Source organism: Martes martes, assembly GCF_963455335.1.
Source record: "Martes martes genome assembly, chromosome: 13".
Classification (NCBI taxonomy): domain Eukaryota; kingdom Metazoa; phylum Chordata; class Mammalia; order Carnivora; family Mustelidae; genus Martes; species Martes martes.
Genome location: NC_137901.1, coordinates 26,579,875 through 26,602,786, shown reverse-complemented (window position 1 = coordinate 26,602,786; position 22,912 = coordinate 26,579,875). Strand labels below are relative to the sequence as shown.

At 39.9% G+C, this 22,912-nt stretch overlaps 1 protein-coding gene across 1 annotated transcript in view; it reads right to left on the bottom strand.

The window, feature by feature from the left end:
- Positions 1-22,912, bottom strand: part of SKOR2 (SKI family transcriptional corepressor 2) — a gene marked incomplete at both ends in the record, with an annotated part of 34,076 nt that overhangs the window by 5,601 nt on the left and 5,563 nt on the right. The window contains 3 exons of the mRNA XM_080821827.1: positions 2,430-2,497; positions 11,589-11,687; positions 12,068-12,133. Of these exons, the coding sequence (XP_080677953.1) occupies positions 2,430-2,497; positions 11,589-11,687; positions 12,068-12,133 (233 nt within the window). The remainder of the gene's footprint in view (positions 1-2,429; positions 2,498-11,588; positions 11,688-12,067; positions 12,134-22,912) is intronic.

Genomic DNA, 22,912 nt, shown 5'->3' with positions numbered 1-22,912 from the left:
AGGCAAGATGAAGATCCTCTTGGTCTTACAGCAGGAAACACAAGAGAAGAAGCAGAAGGGACAAATCATGTCTATTTCACCTGTTTTCTTGTTGTCAGCCTGCATGTGCTTTCAACTTGAAATCAGTCAGCTGCTTGTGGATTTCAGAAATTATATGGTACCTACAGGGCTAGGGGAAATATTTCTAGCTTCTCCCAAAGAATTTAATTTGTGACCAGGAACCATTTACTATCTAGAGAAATCTGAATCAATAACGCTTGTCTAGATAAATGAATATATGATGATAAAATATTTTGTGATACAGTGTAATAAAAATGTTTAGTAATACCAGTTTATATCTTCCAGGTACCAACTATCTCAAAAGACATTTTTTCTTCTATTAATACTGCCTGCTTATTACATCGATGCAGTATCATTTCCTCTTTCACTAAAGCAATTGAATGTCAAAGAGAATTAAGACATTAAAGTTACATAACTGACCTTAAACAAGGGCACTGAAATAAATACTTAGTCCCCCTTTCCTAAAGCCCGTGTTGCCATATTCGACTCCCCGCCCAGGAAATCACAAATTTTTGGTTGCATGTGTCTCGATTTTTGTTTTAAAAGTCTACAAGTGATACATAAAATCAGTAAGGTCTTAAAATTTTACATCCCCCTGTCTCCAAATCTATATTTAAATTCTTCCTTCGGATTGGGGTGCCTGGCTGGCTAGGTTGGTCCAGGATGTGATTCTTGATCTCAGGGTTGTGAGTTTGAGCCCTGCATTGGGTGTAAAGATACTTAAAAATAAAATATTAAAAAAATAAACTTGGGGGCACCTGGGTGGCTCAGTGGGTTAAGCCTCTGCCCTTGACTCAGGTCATGATCTCAGGGTTCTGGGATAGAGCCCTGCATCGGGTTCTCTGCTCAGCAGGGGGTCTGCTTCCCCGCCGCCCACCCCCCCCCCCGCTTCCCTGCTGCCTGCCTCTCTGCCTACTTGTGATCTCTCTCTGTCAAATAAATAAATAAAATCTTAATAAAAAAATAAATTTGACCTTTGGACAAAGAAAACAATAAGCGCATTCACAGCAAGTAATTAATAGCTCTTATTACCTAGGTATCAAAAGCTAAGAATGTAGGTACATTTTTTTTTTAACCTCTCTGGGGGCTTAGTTATCAATCAATGAAGAAGAATCCTTCTACACTCCACCCCCTCCTATGACTTCAGGTGCAAACAAAACTAATACAAACAAAACCAACACAAGATGAAAGGTCCTGTTTAAAAGGCATCTTACATTAAGGGGGCTTTCAGAACAGAGAATGTTAACCCAGTACTTGAGGCCAACGAAAATCAGCGGGAGCGTTAAGAGCATAAGCAGCACTTTTAATGGAGCTCCCAGAATGGGGGAAAACCTTATGAGCTCCAAGGCTGTCTCAAAAATGACTTCCAGCAATCTCCAATAACACGAGCGTTGATTGCTCTGATGCAGAAAGAAAACATTAATACTTATCTTCCTCGAGTTATCCCGATAGAGAGTTAGCTATCTGGCTCTCTAGACAAGACAGACACGTATGCATAGATAGACGCTTAACAAGACAAGGGCAACGCGGACCAGTTCAGAAACATCAAGCCACCCAAATTACAATAGTCACGCTGGGAATACCACCAAGGACCGGCGTATGTCTTTATCCAGGTGACTAAAAATATCCTACAAATATGGAACAGAAATTACTTTCCCCATTGTACTCATGTACATGAGAGCATGGGAGATCGTTTTAAAAGCACTAACGATTAATACCAGATATATTTGCATGGGGATGAAGGGCAGTGAATTCACAATGAAAAAAACCTAAAAAAGACAACAAAACGCCCCATTACACGTATTTGCCAGGCACCTTCCTGCTTTCCTGATTCCACATAAATACATCTCTGCATCCACTTCTCAACATGATTAGGAGAGGGTGAATAACACACTTCATTTGGAAATTATTACTTCTTTTCATCCCCCTTCAAGTGAATTTAATGGACTAAGTGTATTTATCCCAAGTTTATTGGCAGCGGAGGGCCTGGCTTAGGTCTGGGTAACAAAAGGAGAGAAAGAGAGAAGACAATTGCCCTTCACTGAGTTTCTAGTGCATCCCAGCGCCGTGTTCACACGTTTGCACAGTGGGAGACAAGGCAGGTACCTCTGGCTTACCCACGGAGACAATTTACACATCTGTCTATTAACACATGGTAGGTAGTTATATTTCGAGGAAACGCACTGACACATCTGTTTATCCTGTGTCTAAGTAAATCTTGGGGTAATTAGCATCAAAACCAGCTGAGAGGTAAGTGGTAGGTGGACCAAAGAGTTTCACGGCAAAAACACAAACAGTTTCAGAAAATTGGATGCTTTGAAAACAAACCCATCAAGGGGCATACATTTTTTAAGTAGAAATCATCTTACAATTTGTAACTGTTGCACCATTTCTTCTCGGTAGGCGAGTTCCCTTTTCATCTGATCTTGAAAATTATCTGGTAGGAGAAACAAATACAGAAAGACATTAATTAGAGTTGCAAAAATCTTCTTTTAGTATTTTTAGTAAAAATATTACTGATGGTCCCAGAGAAGCCCTTTTCCCTTTTTGATATTTTTAAAAAGGATTGTCTTTTTTTTTTTTTTTTTGAAGTAAATAATGTGACTGTTGGAAGGGAAGGCTACAAGGCTCCATAATCAGAACAGGCAGCAAATTTTGAGATAGTAAGGGCTGTATCTCATAGTTCACAGCAACCCACGGCCCATCTAGATAGATGGTCCCCCGCATATAATTACGAGTCAGGTCACCTGGGTGGCTCAGTTGGTTAAGCCTCTGTCTTCTGCTCAGGTCATGATCCCAGGGTCCTGGGTTTGAGCCCCCCAAGCCCCAAGTCCTTGGGCTCAATGCTGAGTGGGGAGCCTACTTCTCCCTCTCCCTCTGCCCCTCCCCCTCCTTGGGCACATGCTCTCTCTGTCAAACACATACATAAATCTTAAAAAAAATAATTAGTCACGAACGTCTGATACATTCATGTTCTCTACCTCTGCCCATTTGAACAGGTCACAGGTAGAGAGCTTCCACTGTCTTAGGAAATGTGGACACTTATGCATGCTTGCCATGCCTCCTGGGTGATAAGATTAGGGTCTGTTACCCAGGCCTGCCTCACTGCACTCCCAAGAAGCTGATAAACATACTCTGACTCTCCCAGCCTGTGAACTCTCCCTCCCTTTGCATCAGCCTTATTATGTGGTCCTTCATGGGCCAAGAGAGCTCCTATAGACCTTGCCTCCATCTGAGAAGGGGGGTAGCTTTAAGACTTATTCTCCTGCAAACTATCTTTGCCATTCTACCTAGTGATCATTTTTATTGGGAAATGACCTTCCATTGCAACCTCTCCAGGTGATCTTCTCTAAAAGTATGGACCCACCAAAAAAAAAGGGGGTAGGGTGGGCCTGGCTAGCTTTGGCATTTTCTGCTTTACATGAGAACCTCACACAATCTCCTATTGACTCCATGGTGGATAGTCAGGGCAGCACTTCGGAAAAACCAGAAACTTCATCACATTTCTCCTCAGCTCTTCCTTTCACCTCTACAGCCCGTGGTGTGTGACTCCTTCCCGGACTGCCTCCATGCTCAACTCCTTTTGCCACTGTCACCTCCCCAACATGGACATCTCTTCCCGGAACAGCTTCCCAACTGACCACCTGGCCCCTGGTCCCTCCGTCCGCAAATCCCTTTCCTTCTCCTGCTGAAAAATCTGTGATGGCTTCCCAATGCTTTCAAGAAAATAAATCCTTTACCACTCCTGAGATGCTGGGTACTTAGAAATTAAAAACATCCTTTTCATTTTATTATTTTTACTTCTACCTTTCTACACTATTTGAATTCCTTCCCCAACCTCAAGCCTGTTTTTAAAATTAGTTAATTAATTAGTTTATATATATATATAAACTATATATATAAATATATATATGTAAAATATATATATACGTGTGTGTGTGTGTGTGTGTATACATGGTTTTTTTTTTTTTTTGAGCGGTTTTATGTTCACAACAAAATTAAGGGGAAGGTACAGAGATTTCCCATATATCCCCTGCCCCCACACCAGCATGTCCTCCCTCATTACCAACAATCCCCACCAGAGTAGGACATTTGTTACAATGGATGAACCTACAGTGACACATAATCATCAAAGTCCTTAGTTTACCTTAGGGTTCATTGCTGGTATTGTATATTCTATGGATTTGAACAAATATACAATGACATATATTCACCACTATAATATCAGAATATCTACCAGTATAACATCAGAGAAAATACAGAGTATTTTCACTGCCCTAAATCCTCTGTGCTTTGCCTATTCACGTCTCTCCTTCATCCACCCCTGGCAACCATTGATCATTCATTGTCTCCATAGTTTTGCCTTTTATATATTTTTTAAAAAGACACATTCCCTAGTCTCACCTCTGAATTTGATACGAGAGGTATTGTAATAGGGGTAAGTACATGGCACAATGCAAGGGTCAAGGGGGAGTTAAAGGGCAAGAAATGCTTGAGCAGAGATGTAGAGAACAGTATTTTAAACAAAGACATGGCAAGGGGCGTAGGGAAGAGCAAGTGGCTCAGCTGGTTGCAGCAAAGGGGGTAGAGGAAACCCCTGTACCCCATCACCTACCAAACCTGACTGTGGCACCTCCCTGGGATTCCAGTGCAGACTGGAATGATGATACTTAGTCCTTACTTAATTCATGCATATTTGTCTATGATGGTACATTTAATACAGTTCATTAAGGTAAAACTTGAAAAAAATAAAGCCATTAAAGTATTAGAAAAATGGTGAATATTTTTATAAAGTTTGGGTAGGAAAGGATGTCAAAGACAGAAAAACCAAAAAGGAAAAGATTGATAGATTTGATTGGACAAAAATTTCAAACTTTGGTATGACAATAAACTACAAACAAATCGAAACCTCAACACACAAAAGATCATGGCCAACATCTAAAGATCATTGATACAAACAAAAGAATATTTGTGATATGACGAGGACTTAATATATTAGTATATAAAGTGTCCATAGAAATCAGTAAGAAGAACACATTAAAAGAAATATGACAAGAGAATATAATGGGCATTTACAAAACCTACAGCTGGAAAGTAGACATGGAAAGTGCTCAACGTCCCTAACATTGAAAGGAAACGATACGAGCTACCATTTTTCCTTAAGGTGGAAGAGATTAAAAGAAAAAGTGAGATGTGGTGTTCCAAGAATGGAAGTGTAAGTTAGTACAATCTTTCTGGAAAGCAACTAGAAATTACATACCAAGAGCCTTAAGAAGTTCCTACTCTTAAACACAACAATCCTTTCAAGAGTTTATTGTAGGGGAATCATTATAGATACACGAAAGGATTTAGTTCCAGTAATGTCCATCATCTAAAACTTTGATGACTTTAATGTCTAACATAAAAGTATATTTATAAACTCAAAATGGATTAAAGACCTACATGTGAGACCCCCCAAACCATAAAGAATCCTAAATAAGAGAGCACAAGCAATAATTTCTCTGACATCAGCCATAGAAATATTTTTCTAGATATGTCTCTTCAGGCAAGGAAACAAAAGCAAAAATAAACTATTGGGACTACATCAAAATAAAAAGCTTTTGTACAGTAAAGGAAACTGTCTACAAAACCAAAAGGCAACATACTGAATGAGAGAAAATTTTTACCTAAATAGACATTTTTTCCCAAAGAAGATATCCAGATGGACAACAGACACATGAAAAAAATTCTAAGTATCACTCATCATCAGGGAAATGCAAATCAAAACTACCATGAGATGCGGTTATACCTTACCCCGTCAGAATGGGTAAAATGAAAAACACAAGAAACAACCAATGTTGGTGAGGATGTAGAGATAAAAGAATCTTTGTGTACTGTTCATGGAAATGTAAAGCAGTGCAACCAGTGTGGGAAACAGTATGGAGGTTCCTCAAAAAATTAAAAATAGAAATATCATATGATCCAATAATTCCACTACTGGGGATATTTACCCAAAGAAAACAAAAACACTTATTTGAAAAGATATATTTACTTCTATGTTTACTGTAGCATTATGTACAACAGCCAATATATGAAAGCAACCTAAGTGTCCGTTAATAGATAAACGGATAAAGAAGATATTTTTACCTCTATGTTTACTGTAGCATTATGTACAACAGCCAATATATGAAAGCAACCTAAGTGTCCATTAATAGATAAATGGATAAAGAAGATGTGGTATAGATAAACACAATGGAATAATATACAGCCATTAAAAAGATGAAGGTTTTTAAAAAAATTCTTTCTTTCTTTCTTTCTTTCTTTCTTTCTTTCTTTCTTTCTTTCTTTCTTTCTCCATTTGGGACAACATGGACAGACCCAGAGGATACTATATGCTAAGTGAAATAAGTCAGAGAAAGACAAATACCATATGATTTCACTCATATGTGGATTCTAAAAAACAAATGAATAAAACAAAAAGAAGAATCAGACCTATAAATACAGAGAATGAACTACCAGCTGCCAGAGGAAAAGGGGATGAGAGGATGGGCAAAATGGGGGAAGGGGAATGGGAGTTACAGTCTTCCCATTATGGAATGATTAAGTCATGGGGATAAAAGGCACAGTATAGAGAATATCATCAGGGGTATTGTAGTAGGTTGTACGGTGACAGATGCTAGCTACACTTGTGGTGAGGGGAGCACGACTTACAGAGATGCTGAATGACTACATTGTACACCTGAAACTAATATAACATTGTGTGTCAATTATACTCAAATAAAAACATTTTAAAAAGAAAGTACCTTTATGACTGCTCTGTAGTAATGGAAAGAGGCTCATGCTAGGTGAAAAACAGGAGGGTAAAAAATGAGGTGTATAATATTTCATTTCGTTTAAAAAAAAAAAGGGATTCAATATGCATTTAAAAAGCTGAAACTCCAAAATGTTACCATTGGTTATCTCCAGATGACAAGATTATGGGTGATTTCTCTTTCCTTTTCTTTGTATTTCTGTATGTTTATAGTTTCCTACAATAGGCATGTGTATAAGTTTTGAGGTAGAAATATTATTAATTGGCAAATGGGAAAAAAAAACCCTAAAATTTTTGTTATGTTTTAAAGTTTGATGAAGGCACATTTTAAGTGGAGAGGAAAAAAAATCATTAAGCCAGTTTCTCTAATGAGACTCACTTAAAACCCAACTATTTCTGGAAAACGATTGTATAAAAGGAGGCAGCAGAGGAAAGCGCCTACGTGCCGTGTGCCAGCCAACACAGTAGCAGGCACCGCGCTCTGCAAACACGGACAGTTTGAAAGCCCAGTGTTTACGAACAGCAATAAAAACTATGCAACCTACATTCCCAGGACCAGAAGGAAGAAAATCCATATGGTACATCTGGTCCACCCACTAGATTCCACTCATCAAGGAAGAGGTTTTAGGGCTTTCTTTGTTTACATCGTGTTCATTTTGTCATCACTATTTTTGACACTGTTGGACCTGTTCATCCGTACCGTGTTTTAGAATTCCCCACTGTCCCCTCTCTGGAGGATGATGCAGAAAAAAAAAAAATAAATAAAAGAGAGAGAGAGAGAGAGGAAACGACTCAACGTAGAATGATTACAGTAACAGCAAGAGGTGAAAGCTGGGACAACCATATTCAAGTAGATGAAATATAGTTTGTTTTTAATAAAAATAACCTTAACAGTAATATGGAAGAGTAGCTCTTTATAAGAATCTAAAATGATGACATAGTCAAAATCTACTACGGAAATATTTCTCGAAGCCTCAGTCCCTGGGTTTTCCCTGTCATAACTGACTGGCCTTTCCATCAGTTCTCTCAAGTGCCATGAATTTGTCACATGCAAATCCAAGGACTCAACTTATGAGTCCTCACTAATCTCCTTTATACAACAGTTTTCAGTTTCCCAATCTCATTCTTCATTGTTGGTTTTAATCTCTTCGAACAGAACACCAGAATGGATACCAGTCATGTACTGAGAGCATGTCCTGTGCCCACAATAGAGAGGCGCCACGCAGGCAGCAACAGAACACGCCTTCCTGAACCTATGGACAATGCCGTGGGATAGAGGAGAGTAGCAGGTGCAAAACAATCAGAGAGGAATCAGCACAAACACCTGTGGAGCCAGAAATGAACACAGCAGGACATCAGGAAGGAGTGCCTACTGTAAAAGCAAGGAGGCTTCCTTGGAGGAGGTGGCTTGAACTGCGTCCCAGATGATTAGGAACGCTTAGATGAGGGGAGGCCTTCCAGACTGGAGAAACAGTCTGCAGAGGTGGAAAGCAAAGGGAGAGAGTGATCTGTAGGGTAACTGGAGCTCAGCAAGGAGGTGAGATCGGAGAGGCACGGCAGGCCAATTATAGAGAGTTTTGAGAATCAATCAGGAGTTAAATTAGATACAACATGATCAACAGTAGGGGATCACTACAGCTTCTTGGGTAGAAGGTTTGGAACCAGAAGTAGAGCTCTGGCAAGACTGGGCCAATGGCAGTGGGCAGAAAGGGCTGGACTGGGGAAGATAGGAGGGGACCCAGGGTACCGTGTTGCAGTAAGGACGGCCTTCTCCACTGGCTGCCTCCTCCGGCAAGTCTGGCAGGTCCCTAGCTCAGGGCTGAGTTGTACCGGTGGCTAGTGGAAAGAAAGTAAAATGGATGAAAACTACAGCCAAGGGGTGGATGCCATAAGAAAGGAAGGTATAGGGCTCTGGAAGAGAAGGGAGGAAGAAGTGACATAGTTGTTAGGGAAGGAGGACACAATGACTTTGGCGGCAAGGACGACTTCCAGATATACGGCAAGGAGAGACACTTGCTTGTTCTTTCTCCTCCAAACTTCTGCCCCCAAGTATGGAGACTTGCTTTCTCCTCCTCCTCCTCCTCCCTCCTTCCTCCTCCCCCCAACCCTCTTCCCCATCTTTCTCTTCCTCCATCCTTCTGATGTTTACCTTTACTGTCTCCATGCCCAGAATTCATTCTTGTGGTCCTTATTAACCCTAAGAACCACAACAAGAAGGCTAAGAAAAACTCAGAAATTGGAACCTATTTTAGAAATGCTTTTTTAGAGCTCAGTGCTAATAACCTCCTCTCCCTCCTCCTACATCCTTACCACCACCATCCTCACAGCTGACAGTACCGAGCACGTCTCTCGGGCTGGGCTATGCACACTTCCTCTCATTTACCCCTTGAACCCTCTAACGAGACAGGAATTATCTGGCCCATTTGACCATTTCCAAGGTCCCACAACCAGGAAGGGGCAGAGCCCCAGAGTGAACTCAGGTCTGGGGTCCTAATCCTCACATGTGATAACTTAGGTCCACAGGGTTCTAAGTAAACCACGCTTTGCGTGTCGTGACTGAGAGTTCCCTTCCTAGTAAGAGGCTGTGCGAAACTCTGCCCGGGATTCCTCTACGCTTCCCTCTGGTGTGGCTTCACAAAGTTCCGTGTTCCCCTTTCCCTCTGAGCAGATCTCAATCTGTCTGCCAGCCTCATGGCCTCTCACATTTAGTTAACAAGCACGTAATGCACATTTGCTATTTTCATTGGTGTGAAATTAACTGCCTCTTTGTGGTATGTCTAAACCACGCATTATTCAAACTTGGGCACACACATGCCACTTCCTTGGTCAGTGGAGTATGCTGCAGATAAAAAACAGGAAAAATTTTTTGTTGTTCTTTAATTGAAGTGTTTCATGTATGTGGTAATCACAGAGTATTAGCTTTAATGCAAAAGGATGAATGAAAGGTCTGAATCAAAATGGGCCGGTTGTACCATGATATTTTAACTTCTTTTTAACAGAAACCTGTACCTACTGTATGGCAGGGCAATTAGGAAGGAAAATGTACCAATCCTTATAAATTACTTAATTCCTTGAAATGATTAATTAGCTTTTATCAAGGGGATAAATTACAGATACACTGACTTTACAGGAAGTTAGGTGGGTATTTTAGTGGTTCATTGGAACTTTGGCCCACTATGCCGGACTTAAACACAAGGACTTGCAAACTCAACAATGAGGTAAACATCAGCTTATAGGAAACAAATTCAATGTCTGCTCATTGCTGCAAGGAACTGGGTGTTAAAATACTGTTTTAGAAATGAGAGACTCGTGGATCCTTTGAAAGTCCTTGGTTTTTAAGATTTCAGAGATATTTTCTAAACGTTTCTTTCTCTTTTTCTCGAAGCCACAATGTCATGACAATCCTAACACACTATTACAAGCTACAGGCCATTCTCCACACTTCCATCTTACTGGAGGCCTCAGCAGGCTGTCTCAAAATTCCAAAGCCTAAAGCTCTGTGAACGCCAAGCCTCCCCTGTGGGTACCGAGAGATCACAAACTTGGCAGACCCCACTGTTCCTTGTGGTCAGAGCACTCTTCCATCAATGCATCCTCTGTTTCTATCCCTGCTAAGTGTTCAGTGGAACTCAGTTTGAGATGTGCCAGGAACCCAGTCCTCTTCAAAGCCTCAAGCCGAGAAGGCACCTCTTTTAGTTGTGCCAACAATCACGTTGGAGAAGCCCTGGTGAACGCAGACCTCCATGCTTCTATTATTAAAATTGTCACAAGCACTGAAAAATCTCCCAGTGGCTGGTCCGTGGCCCTCACACAGGAATTGCCAATGTGAGTTTTGTGGTTCCCGGATTCATAACAAGGGGCACGCTGACATTTTTAAAATGGGTCCCAGAAAAAACAAGTATTAAATTTATAGAATTCAAAGCATAGGTTTACCTACTGATTTCTTTCCCACTATCCTTTCTCTGGAGCGAAGAACAGGACTAAAGGAAACTCCAAAAAGTTTCAAAATACACCACTGTGACGTATTTGTCCAAATGTGATCCAGCCCAAGGCTGGTGAATTTTAGAAATGTGGACATCTAGCACTAAATCCTAGGACTCTGGGAATAGAACCAACTGTTTTTACGCTACCATATCTGTCACCAAATTTGGAATGGAATTTTAACATTAAATATGGAGAATCCAAAACTGCTAAATTATACTAATCTCAGTCAATTAAAGAAATACATGTGTACTGAATTGTTAAATTTTATATCTTCATATTTATACACATTTCAAGCACCAGGAATCTCTCCAGCTATATCCAAGAGTAAAAACTAATTGTTCCTTTGTTTTTTCTACCTTGGAGAATAAAAATACCTGAGTAATTCTTTTGTTTATGTATAAACAAAAAATTCTATCTATATATAGATATATAATCTAGAAATATCAGAGTATTTAAATACATCTACATATTTAATGATATATTTGCCTACATATTTTAAATACACATAATACATACACACAGATACACATATATCGATACAATAAATACCAAAATGTTCTCATAAGAAATTTTTTTGGTGAGCTGAATCAAAGCATATATAACAGACTAAAATTTCCCAACATTTAGACAGAGGCCACGGGAAGGCTCCATGGCATTTTATGCAAGCACTTCATACTTAGGAGACAATTTTTAAGCCTAATAATAGAAAAGTCATCACATATCATAATGCAATAAAATAAAAGTGATTTCTTACTGAATACTGGGAAAGACGTATTTCCTTTTAACACTTGGAATTCTTGTTCTAGTCGTCTCCGTAAATCTATTTGTTCAAATAAAACCTTCTGAAGTTCTTCTAATAAAGAAAAACAGAAGAGTCATTTTACTAATCTTTACAAATAACTCTCCAGAGAACTGTTATATATGGCAATTTATTATTATAAGACAAAATATTTTACCAGTTTAAAAAGTGTTGCATAGACATAGGATAGATTTTGTGCAGAAATCCATGAATATAAATCAATGTAATATATTATTTTAAAGTATTATATTACAGTGTCATGTATTGATTGATATGTATGCATTAATCTCAATTATATCCACCCAATGGTCCATATATTATTCATATGTTGCTTGTCAAGCTTAAAGTATGGTGTAGAACGAAAATATCCTCCTATTATCTCCACGGTCTTTTGAAGCTAAGAGAAGTTCTACAGAATTAAAACTCTTCTTTACCTTTCCCCATATTTTCAACATCCTTCTTGAGTGAATGAGGTGAATTTGTCTCTTGTGTGTGTTCACCTTTTAAAAAAAGAAGAAAAAATATTGGTTTTGTGCAGTCTATTTTTCTGAAAGTTTCTTTTTCATTTTCTTTCTTAAAAAAATATTTTATTTATTTATTTTAGGGAGAGCACGAGGGGGAGGGAGAGAGACCCAAGCAGATTCTATGCTGAGCGCTGAGCTGCAGGCCAGGCTCGATCTCACAACCCCGAGATCCCGACCTGAGCCAAAAACCAGGAGTCGGACACTCGACCGACTGAGCCACACAGGTGCCCCTCTTTTCGTTTTCTTTTGATATCTACGATGGAGCTTGGTTAATAGAACTTGAAAGTGGGAGTTCTCAGAACCAAACGCTGTCCTCATTTACTCGTGTACGATTCCCCTGAAGTACGGTGAGAACTGTGGGAAAAGAGGACGCAGTCTGCCTAGCCTGAAGTGGCAGCCCCCGTCCCTCCCCCACTGCTCTCCGCCCTCTACAACGCAGGTGCTTGCTCCATGGGCAAAAGAGGAGGTTGAACTGTTAACGGATCTGTCTCCAGAAGAATTCCGATCAGAGTTCCTCTCCTTCCAGACGTGAGGGCCCCCAGCAGCAGCTGCAGACCGTCCAGGCTGTGGAAGCAGAAATCTCCTGCCTTCCTGGGTCATCACAACTTGGGGGCAGTGAGAAAGAAACAGGAGAAGGCTTTTGTTCTCCTTAGGAGAGAATGTATAAGCCTGGAGTTTTCCTAAAAATTGATCTTTTTTTTTTTTTTAATCAGCCTAAAACAGAGGTGTATTTGAAATAAGTTGCTATCTTGCAATAGTCACATCCTTGATGGTAGTTTCAGAAGGACTTGGTCTTCAACCAATGAAAACTAGATTGTGGATAAAGGTCAGGTGCTGTTCTTCCCTATTTTGTTCATGTGCTAACTAGAATGACGGCAAGCTAAGAAAATGGCTTTATGTACAGTCATACATTGAGTCAATGTAACCTACAAGACATAAATAAACTAAAGGAATCTGATCATTTAGGTAACCAGAATTTGTTTTTCCAAGTTCAACTTGCTATCTGCAAAAATCCACGTAATATAATTAAGCTTGCCATTTTCATGTGCAAGAGGACAGACCAAAGTGCTCTCGAGTTTCATGGATTCCCCCTTCCTGGACCCCCTGGGTTAGCTCCTTCCTTTGCACCTGTGGTGCTGTCTGCTTATTCACTTTCCACACACCCCAGGCTGTGTGCTACTTGAGGACAGGGACTCTGTGTTTCCTGCATGGCCAGTGCTTAGCAGAATCCTGAACACATCATAAGTATTCAATAAAGTGTTTTCAGTTGTCACCGAAAGGAACCCCGGGAAGTCATATATTCTAAACTATAGCACAGGCCAGAATGCATCATTTCAATTCTCTCCTCACCATTCATTCATTTCCCTTCCTCAGCAAGAAATAGAATATAATGGCCCTAGGCACCGGTAGGAATACTGGGAGACTTTACTATCAAGGCAAAAATTCCTGCAAAGACGGAAACAGAATTTCTGCACAAAGCAGTGGCCTACAGAATCAAGGACAGACAGGAAAATTTTTAATGTGATATTATAAATGGGGATTCTGCATTCTACCTGACAACCTCTGGGAGTAAGCATTTGCAGGAATGAGTGGATACATATATGTGTGTGTATGTATACACATATATGTGAACATACATATATGCAAATATTCCTGCATATGTGCATAGTGATAAAAAGATGCTTCCCCTCTCTTCCCATCATTATGACAATAATATCTTAGGTATCCCTCAGTTCCTTAACGACAGGCCTTTTCTCTACTATATAGATCATATCTGTACAACCTCATTCTCAATTTCGTCTTGGACATGATCTCTCTCTATAGGTTTTGAGCATTCAAATCTTGGCTTTCGTCTCCATGTAGAATAATGAATATATCTGTGAAGCATTTAAAATATACTCTTCACCCTGATTCCTAGAAAATACTACGATCTGAACGAAGAGTAACATGAAGTTTGATAATAAATCATGAATACATAAACCAAGAATAATGGCATTTTGAGATGAAAATAAATGCATATTATGGGCAGTTTTACTACTGTTTACTCTGGTCTCAGCCAATCAGTTAGAGGCATAGCTGTTTCATACTCACATACAATGTTGAGTCTGAACAAGAGAAGAAACAAGCATGTGTCTACGTCTGCAACCATCTGCCGGGCAGAGGGAGAGTTTACCATCCTTCCACCGTCCCAGCCACTCGAAACATGATTTAAATGAGACCGTCCGTTTCTGAATAGGCAACTCTAGAAGCCATGTCCTAATCACATTATAGACCTTCTTGATTCATTGGTGTATTTTGTGCACTGTTGAACTTGTGTTACATTTCAGTTGGATAATTAAATTTAAAATGTGAACTATGATACATAAACATGTGTTTCTTTTCTACTTCACAGTGAGGAGGTTGACATAGGTGTGAAACCATTAAACACATGGCTAGTGCATGGGAACTACTTTGAACCACAAGCAAATCTACAGATAATATTAAGTTTTTCTCTTTCGGCTTTGTGGAGCTTTTATTAATAATTTACATCGGTGTCTTATCTCAAATAGATACTTTGTGGCAACTTCTCAGTAAAACCTGCCAATTTGGAGCTTGGAAGATTCAAATGTCTCACTTATAAAGGGTTTTTTAAAATGGTTAAATGTTAGGTAAATAAGGAGCACAGATGCTTTTCTGTATCTTTTACTGGACCGTTGCCTTTTGTATATTACTAATCTGTGAAACCAGATTGTTAATGGTGGTTAAAAATGACCTCTGGGAGCCTGGATATGTGTGTTCACTATTACTGCTAATGTTTTCCATCTGGTTTAAAAAAAAAAAAAAAGGCAGTCTAATACTAGATTAAATAAATGAGATTTACTTGACAATGAGCTTCCAATTTTTATAAATATTCCATTAGGTTAAATGCATTTTACTTTTCCAAAATTAATGAATGTGTTTGGAGACAATTGAGAAATTAAAAAGCTTACTTTCTTTCTCACTCTATTTCTCCTTATGGGAAAAAAAGTTACAAAAAGGCAGGGAGATATTTTAATTGTGTAGAGTTATAGGAGGGAAAATTATAATATGGAAGGAACATCTTTCTTAGAGGCCCGGCTTCAATGTATATTAAGTCAGACTGTCAAAGAAAACAGTAGGGTGGCTTAAAGTTGGGGAGTAATGGATAATAAGGGCATAAAATGGATCCATTGGACTGACGTGACTGGAAGCTGCTGCTCGGGGACATGTCTGCAGCAGGACTCTAAAAGCACACGTTCATGGAGCCAGTCGGCCGTGACCTTCACCACTGCTCATGAATCCTGCCTGCCCTGAACACAGGAGCAGCACCGTGTGACACTGGGGAAAACCACACCCCTACCGAGTGCTCTGGAGGCCACAGAGCCTGAGACCACAGGGTTCCTGCTCCTGTGGTCTCTCCAGGATCCTCAGCACCAAGTGGTCCCACATTCCAGGTGAAATTTCCACCCCACCTTGCTTCTGCCCTCACAAAGCCATCAGAAACTAGAAGTGCGGGGTGCCTGGGTGGCTCAGTGGGTGAAGCCTCTGCCTTCGGCTCAGGTCATGATCTCAGGGTCCTGGGATTGAGCCCCGCATCAGGCTCTCTGCTCTGCAGGGGGCCTGCTTCCCCCTCTCTCTCTGCCTGACTCTCTGCCTACTTGTGATCTCTGTCTGTCAAATAAATAAATAAAATCTTTAATAAAAAAAAGAAAAGAAAACTGGAAGCGCAAGAAGGGTGGATGTGAGAATATGCCACACGAAAGCAGACCTGAGCCAATGAGGACAAAAATGGAATACCCATGGTGGGGGCGGGGATAGGAACAACCCAAAACAGGCAACAGATTCTTTAGCACCACATTTCAAGGAGCGAGGGTAATTACTTTCCCTTAAATATCATGGCACACCTCTGCTCAAGAACCATGCAATGGCTTCCCAGGGTCTACATCGCATAATCCACTCGAAATTCCTCCCCCAGTGCATCCAGGTTCTCCAACAACCTTGCTCCATTAAGCTGAGCCAAGTCGCCTTTCTCCATCAGCAAGCACAAACCCTTTCCTCTAGTTGGGCCTTCATTCCTCACACCCACTGGCTCTGACTTATGTTTTTGTCCTTCCCAAGGTGCCCCGTCTGTAATGAGAATGCCATCCAGGTCCCTGCACTTCCGTAAACCCTTTCCCAACTTCTGCAAGTGTTGATGATCCATTCCTGTCCCTGCAGACATTCCAAATGCTTATCGTCTTCATTTAACCACCTGATGTTGTGGGGCTTCAACTTGGCAAGCCTAGTCTTCCCCGGCTAGAAAATCTGCTTTCTGAGAGCAGAAGGACCTTGCCCAGTAGGTAACCCTATCACCTCTACCTCAGGGAGGAGCACAAATACTGTTTGCTCTTAATTTAATTCAATCTGGTTAGCGGAAGAAATACAAAGCAATGCTACTTTCAAACCTCAATTGTCCTAAGGGGTTTTTAAGCACGAACTCATCCCTATGAATGACAAAGCACATTCTGATCCTTACGGATAGTTAAAGGCATACTCGATATTTTCAGTTCACTGGGAAAGTTTGTGATGTTCGTCTTTTTGTTCCTTTCTGACATTTCGAAAACTCCTTTCGGAGCTAAAATCATAGCACTGAATTTTAACCAAGACACAAAAATATTAATGTTTATGTCTGCTGTGACCTCCAAGGGCAAAAACACCTTATGTTTTCAGAGCTTATTTAATTTTAAGAGCCAAATGAGTAGGTCAGATGACCTGTTCAGTTGGTGGTCATGGGACAGGGCAAAAAGCTGATTCAATTGATATATTACTCTTCTCAGGCTAAACTTGAATTCAATAAACAAGATCATTCCAATCCTGCATCCTCCATGTGTACAGGGTTTGCTAATTATGCAGGGTACAATATGTAATGCCTGACGTCTGGATGAAGGGTCAAAACGCTGACATCCACCCATCCCTTCTGTGGAAATACCTTCTCTCTCCTTTCCTTCCTCCCCTGTGGGTTCTACTCTCTGGAGCCTGAAACTAGCATTCAGAGGCAGTGCCCCAGGCCGCAGCCCCAGGGGCTAGCAAGCTGCTTAGCACTAAAAGGGCTTCTATGTTCCTTAGGGATCCGGACCAGACTGGACTGTTGTTGACAACACTTGGTGGAAAACATTTGGAGAAAATGCTCCCAGTGGAAAGAAAGGTGTCATTCAATTGTACACTGAAGAATAAATTGAGTCAAGGAAACTGTTTTGTTTTGGGACTATGCCTCTACCTAAGACACGTGTGCCCCCTAACATTTGGATGAAGAGTGGGGATTTCAGTCAAACATCCAGATGTTTCCGGAGCTGGCTGGGGGCGGGTGGAGGGTGGGTGTGCGGGGTGTCCTGTGCTACCCTAGGTACTCTGGCCAGCGAGCCGAGTCTGGAAGACCAGCTGTGGTTGCAAACACTACGGTATGCACCGGCAAAGTCACACCCTTGGGGCTGGGCAGGAGGCTCTGCTCTCCGCTTCCCAAGGGCCTCAGTCTAGGGCCGGGCCTTCTATGCAACAGAACTGCCTTTATACAGGTTTAACTCCCAAACAAACACTACATTTTAATCATTAAACTTAATTTTAGAAATGGGTTTAATTTCAATTTCCTGGGCTTTTTACTTTCTCTTTCTCCAACAACCCGATCCTAGAGGTACAACGTGGATGGGGTCAAAGTTCATCTGCAGTTAGCCTAACTGGTGCATTTAACGATCACCAAAATGCCGCACAACATACAGTTTTGAGAAGTTTTAAGAAACCTTGCATTAGGGAATTAAAAAAATCAATGACACAGAAAACGAGGTTAAATAATTTTCTCCTCTATCAGTAGGACACAGACCTCTGCTAATTTCTTGGTGTTAAATTCTACATTAGGGATGCCTGGGTGGCTCAGTCCGTTAAGCCGCTGCCTTCGGCTCAGGTCATGATCCCAGGGTCGTGGGATGGAGTCCTATGTTGATCTCCTTGCTCAACGGGAAGTCTGCTTCTCCCTCTGCCTCTGCCTGCCTCTCTGCCTGCTTGTGCTCTCTCTCTCTGACAAATAAATACATAAATAAAATCTTAAAAAAAAATTCTACATTAAATTCTTCCCCTGTGATGTCTGGCACTTCACTGAGGTCAGAGAACAGAAGAGAAAAGAAAATCAATACTACTGGACAGGGTATGCTACAGAATGAACTAAATATTAACTCCATTTGCGAAAAACAGGAGTGAGAACAAGGTCAATGCCAGGGAAATTAGAACAAACTAAGAGTTACAACTTTAAAATTCACAATAAAAATTTATTGCAAGTTTGTATACACATTGTTTCTTGAATTAGTGTATCTTGGATTTACTTAGAACTCTCTGGAATTTCAAAACTTGTGCTTTTAATACATGTTTTTTTTGGGGGGGGTCTGGAGAATTTTTCACTGTCCTCTAGCTCCTTCAATGTCATATAAATTTTTAAAAAATCATGAGGAAGAAGGGAGGTTTTTTTTAATAAATATAAGGATACTGATATCTGAAACATGGGGATAATTTAATTTTGAATACATACATTGAAAAACCTCAAAATTCATTGTTCATAAAAATGTCTGTAGTAATTCAGAGGTGGGAGGTTTCATCGAATTTTACAGGTGGATAAACGGAGGCACAAAGCAGTTAAAGTATTTACCTAAAGTCACCTAGTGAGAGAATTAAAACTGAGATCTACCAGTTGTACTCCTTAGAATTTTTCTTCTTCTTTTCCTTTTTTTTTTTAAATCATAAGCATGTTCTAAGATTGAATGGAATAATAAATCAGAGTGCCTCATTCGCTATATATTCATGAGAAGTGTAACTGCTTCTTACTATCCTCAGAAATCCGTCCATAGCATATTAAGTACACTAGAGAATCATACCAGCGAAAATCAAATTGATTTTAAAACTTCTATACATATAACAAGATGCAGCCACGCTCAGAGTCCAATGGCGCTGGCGTTTCTACAATGAAATGTATTGAAATCGGGAATGACTCCACTTCCATGATTTCCTTGACCTGCCATAGCTTTGAGCGGTCTCACCAGCTTACCTCACTGCATTCAATTTCAAATCACTTAACTTCACTAAAGTTATTCAAAACGGATATGCAAAACCTTACTCTGGGATTGCAAGCAAAATGCTGTCATTTATATTTTTCAGTAGGTACTATTTTGACCAAACTACCAACCCCCATAACCTATATTACTTGGCTTTAAGCCACGGGTCTAATTTTAAAGGACCTATGGATAAAAGTTCTATAGTCTACTGAGGAATTCTGGCTGCTTAAAAACTTCATGTTTGGTCCTTCTAATTATATAGAAATAGAATATCCACTGTGTATAAGGGTAATGGTCATTAGCAGGGAGGTTCTTAAAAAATCATTTAAAGATACCATCCTTTAGGGGTGCCTGGGTGGTTCAGTGGGTTAAAGCCTCCGCCTTCGGCTCAGGTCATGGCCAGGATCCTGGGATCGAGCCCTGCATTGGGCTCTCTGCTCGGTGGAGAGCCTGCTTCCCCCCCTCTCTGCTTGCCTCTCTGACTACTTGTGATCTCTGTCTGTCAAATAAATAAATAAAATCTTAAAAAAAAAAAAAAAAGATACCATCCTTTAGATTCCTGAAAAGTAATAGTTACTAATGGGGCTGAAAGGTTGAAGGAAAACTAAGTTTAATTAAAATGATGAGCTAAAAAAGAAAATAAACTGGAAATAAGTATTGTTGCTAAACTGAACTTGTATTGGGAAACAAATGAAGTGTCTATATTTTAAAAATATGTTTATATCCTTACGTGTTTTGAGAAAGGACATAGAAATTTCTTGATAAACTGCATTTATCATGGCCACAGGAGTAAAAAGTTCATATCAAAATCAAAAACTGCATCCTGACTTATTAGGTAGTTTGAAAAGACATTTTATTCTTCTATGTTATACTGCATGCGTGCTGACATAAAATTTTCCAATAATAATGACTGGATTAAACACTGGCTAAAGGAACACACGGTTCCATAAACCTTATCTGACCATATGTTTTGCAGACCATTATTACAGTGTTCATACAGCATTACAGCTTATCTTTCTTCCTCTCTTAACTGGAAGCAACCGGAGGCCACAGAATAGTATAGATTCCACCTCTGAATCCCCAGTGCCTAGCAAAGTATCTCGCACAGGGTAGGCATTTGGAAGTATTTTTGGAGTCATTGAGTAAATAAATAAATGAATGCGATCACGTAGATGTGGAAGTTAACAGTTGTCACATGGGAAGAAATACGCCTCCATTCACAGTCAGGGTGTTCTGGATAAAGCATTCTACTCCTATCGCTCCAAAGCAGCTAATCACAGGCCTTCATAATTTCATTGGCTCTTCTGGATTTTTGACGCTTTGTTAAACGAATGATTTCTTGGAGTCTGACCACAAGTAAATATATTAATACCAAAACCTAGGTCAAGCGGGTGCCCACTCTGGGATATTTCTCAAATATGCATTTCGATACAAAGACCATGAGCTAATCTTGCCTGCCAGACAGGAGAGCTGAAGTCCCACAACGACCCAAAGTCCTGAACATTTTTGGTGTTTAAAACATCATCTCCAGGGGTGCCTGGGTGGCTCAGTGGGTGAAGCCTCTGCCTTCGGCTCAGGTCATGATCCCAGGGTCCTGGGATGGAGCCCTGCGTAGGGCTCTCTGCTCGGCAGGGAGCCTGCTTCCCCCTCTCTCTCTGCCTGCCTCTCTGCCTACTTGTGATCTTTCTCTCTGTCAAATAAATAAATAACATCTTTAAAAAAACAACAACAACAACAACAAAAAAAAACCACATCATCTCCATATGCTCAGCAAAAGAACCATAAGGATGAAATTCTTGTGACCCAAGATTCCAAGATAAATTTAACAAAATGAACATTTGTTCGTTTCAATAATATCTGTCATCCTTTCCATGTCCCACCTACTCCCCTTCAATACAGAATAATAATATAACTTAACCTACTACCTAGACATTCTTCTGAAAAATGTGAGAATAAAATTGTAATATGGAAAATCAATGGGAGCAAGTTTCTCCGGGAATCTCTATCAAATTAATTATTGCGAGGAAGGGACTAGTAATATATCAATAGTATGACTAGGTATTATTACCAACATAACTATTGACTGTACTACACTGAGCTCTAGGCACTGTGGAATTTTTATGTGAACACTGATCCGGACTATACTTTTCCTCACTTCCTTTTGGCATTTGTATTTCTGTCTGAATATCCAGCAACAGTGGATTCCGTGGTTTCTATCCATGCTGGCTCCCATCCTTGGAGTTCTGATGGCTTTTCAGGCTTTACTGAACTTACTAAGCATGGGGGAACCAAACCACTTCCAAGGATAGGAAGAACATGTTTTCAGATGGAACCAGCCCAGCCATCCAAATCAAAGGAAGATGGAGAAATTCAGTTTCTAACAGATCTACACAGACTATTAATATACATGAAGAGAACATAACTGTGTGAAGGAATCAGGATGCTCTGATACCTTAAGATTTCTGATGGGTATGCACGTTTGTTAAAAAGTTAATTTTTGAAAATTTTATTAAAAAAATATGAATACTAGCTGTTAAGTGTGATGCAGGAAATTAAAGTTCCTAAGGTGAAATTATTTCAGTTTGTGGAATTTGGATTTTCTCATTCAATCTTTGGAAACTCCTTTAAATGTAACAATGTAAATGTCAAACTATCTCATAGTTTTGTTCAAATCACTGTCACCTCTTGAAAAGCTATGCACATTTCACATCTTTTATAGACTATTTTACAAATTTTTTTATTTTTATTTCCTCCAAAATTTGCACCCGAATAGAGTAACAACTTAGCACAAGCAGACTTAAGAGGATTTATGATTTAGCTAAATGGAGTGTAAGGTCTGGTGCAAATTATTCTCTAAATGTGTTATTTTATACAAAATGCATGTACACTATAATTTGAGCTTTAATATCATAAACAGCCAACTCCGAAATAAAAACTTCTGAATTTAACCCTAAAATTAATGCATGCAAATTACAGAGTACTAATTTTAACAAGCACCACTAAATTAAAACCTGTCTTAAGATTAGTAAAACAGAAGTGGGGTCCACGTCCTGCCTCTGAATGGATTACATGATTAAACAATACAGTCATGGCTACATGAAAGTTGTTTTCTTACTTTATTGGACTTTGAGCTTCATGGGGCCTCCTTGCAAAACGAGGTCATATGTAAAATGAAACAAAACCAAATAAAATCCTCTCTCGAAGAGTAAGTTACTGATGGTGCCACCAGGATGTGACACAGCTTTTAAACTCTGAGCTTGGAGGATTTGGGTAGAGGGGTAGGAGGATTATCTAAGCGCTCCCTGCTAGTCCAGCACAGACCCAGCACAGGCCTCCCTCCACTTCTGCTGGTGAAACAGCCCGAGTTAATTTGCATTCACCAGAGTACATATAGACTTCCATCTGCGGTTTCCAGGCATGGGAGAAATTGGGCTACTTTTAAATCTATTTTTAGCTATAGAGAGCCGCTAAATAGCATTTGATCTGGGGCTGAGGAATGTTGCTAAAATTGTTTTTTCATATTCATGAATGTGTTGTTTCCAGTGGCTATTAATTTCTACACATATCAAACAAACAAAAGCAATTGACTACCCAGAAATGTCTGGGAAATGGCTAGATATTACAGAACCAATCGAACAGAATTAGAAACCTTTTCTTGTGTGTATGTGCAAACCCATTAGAAATT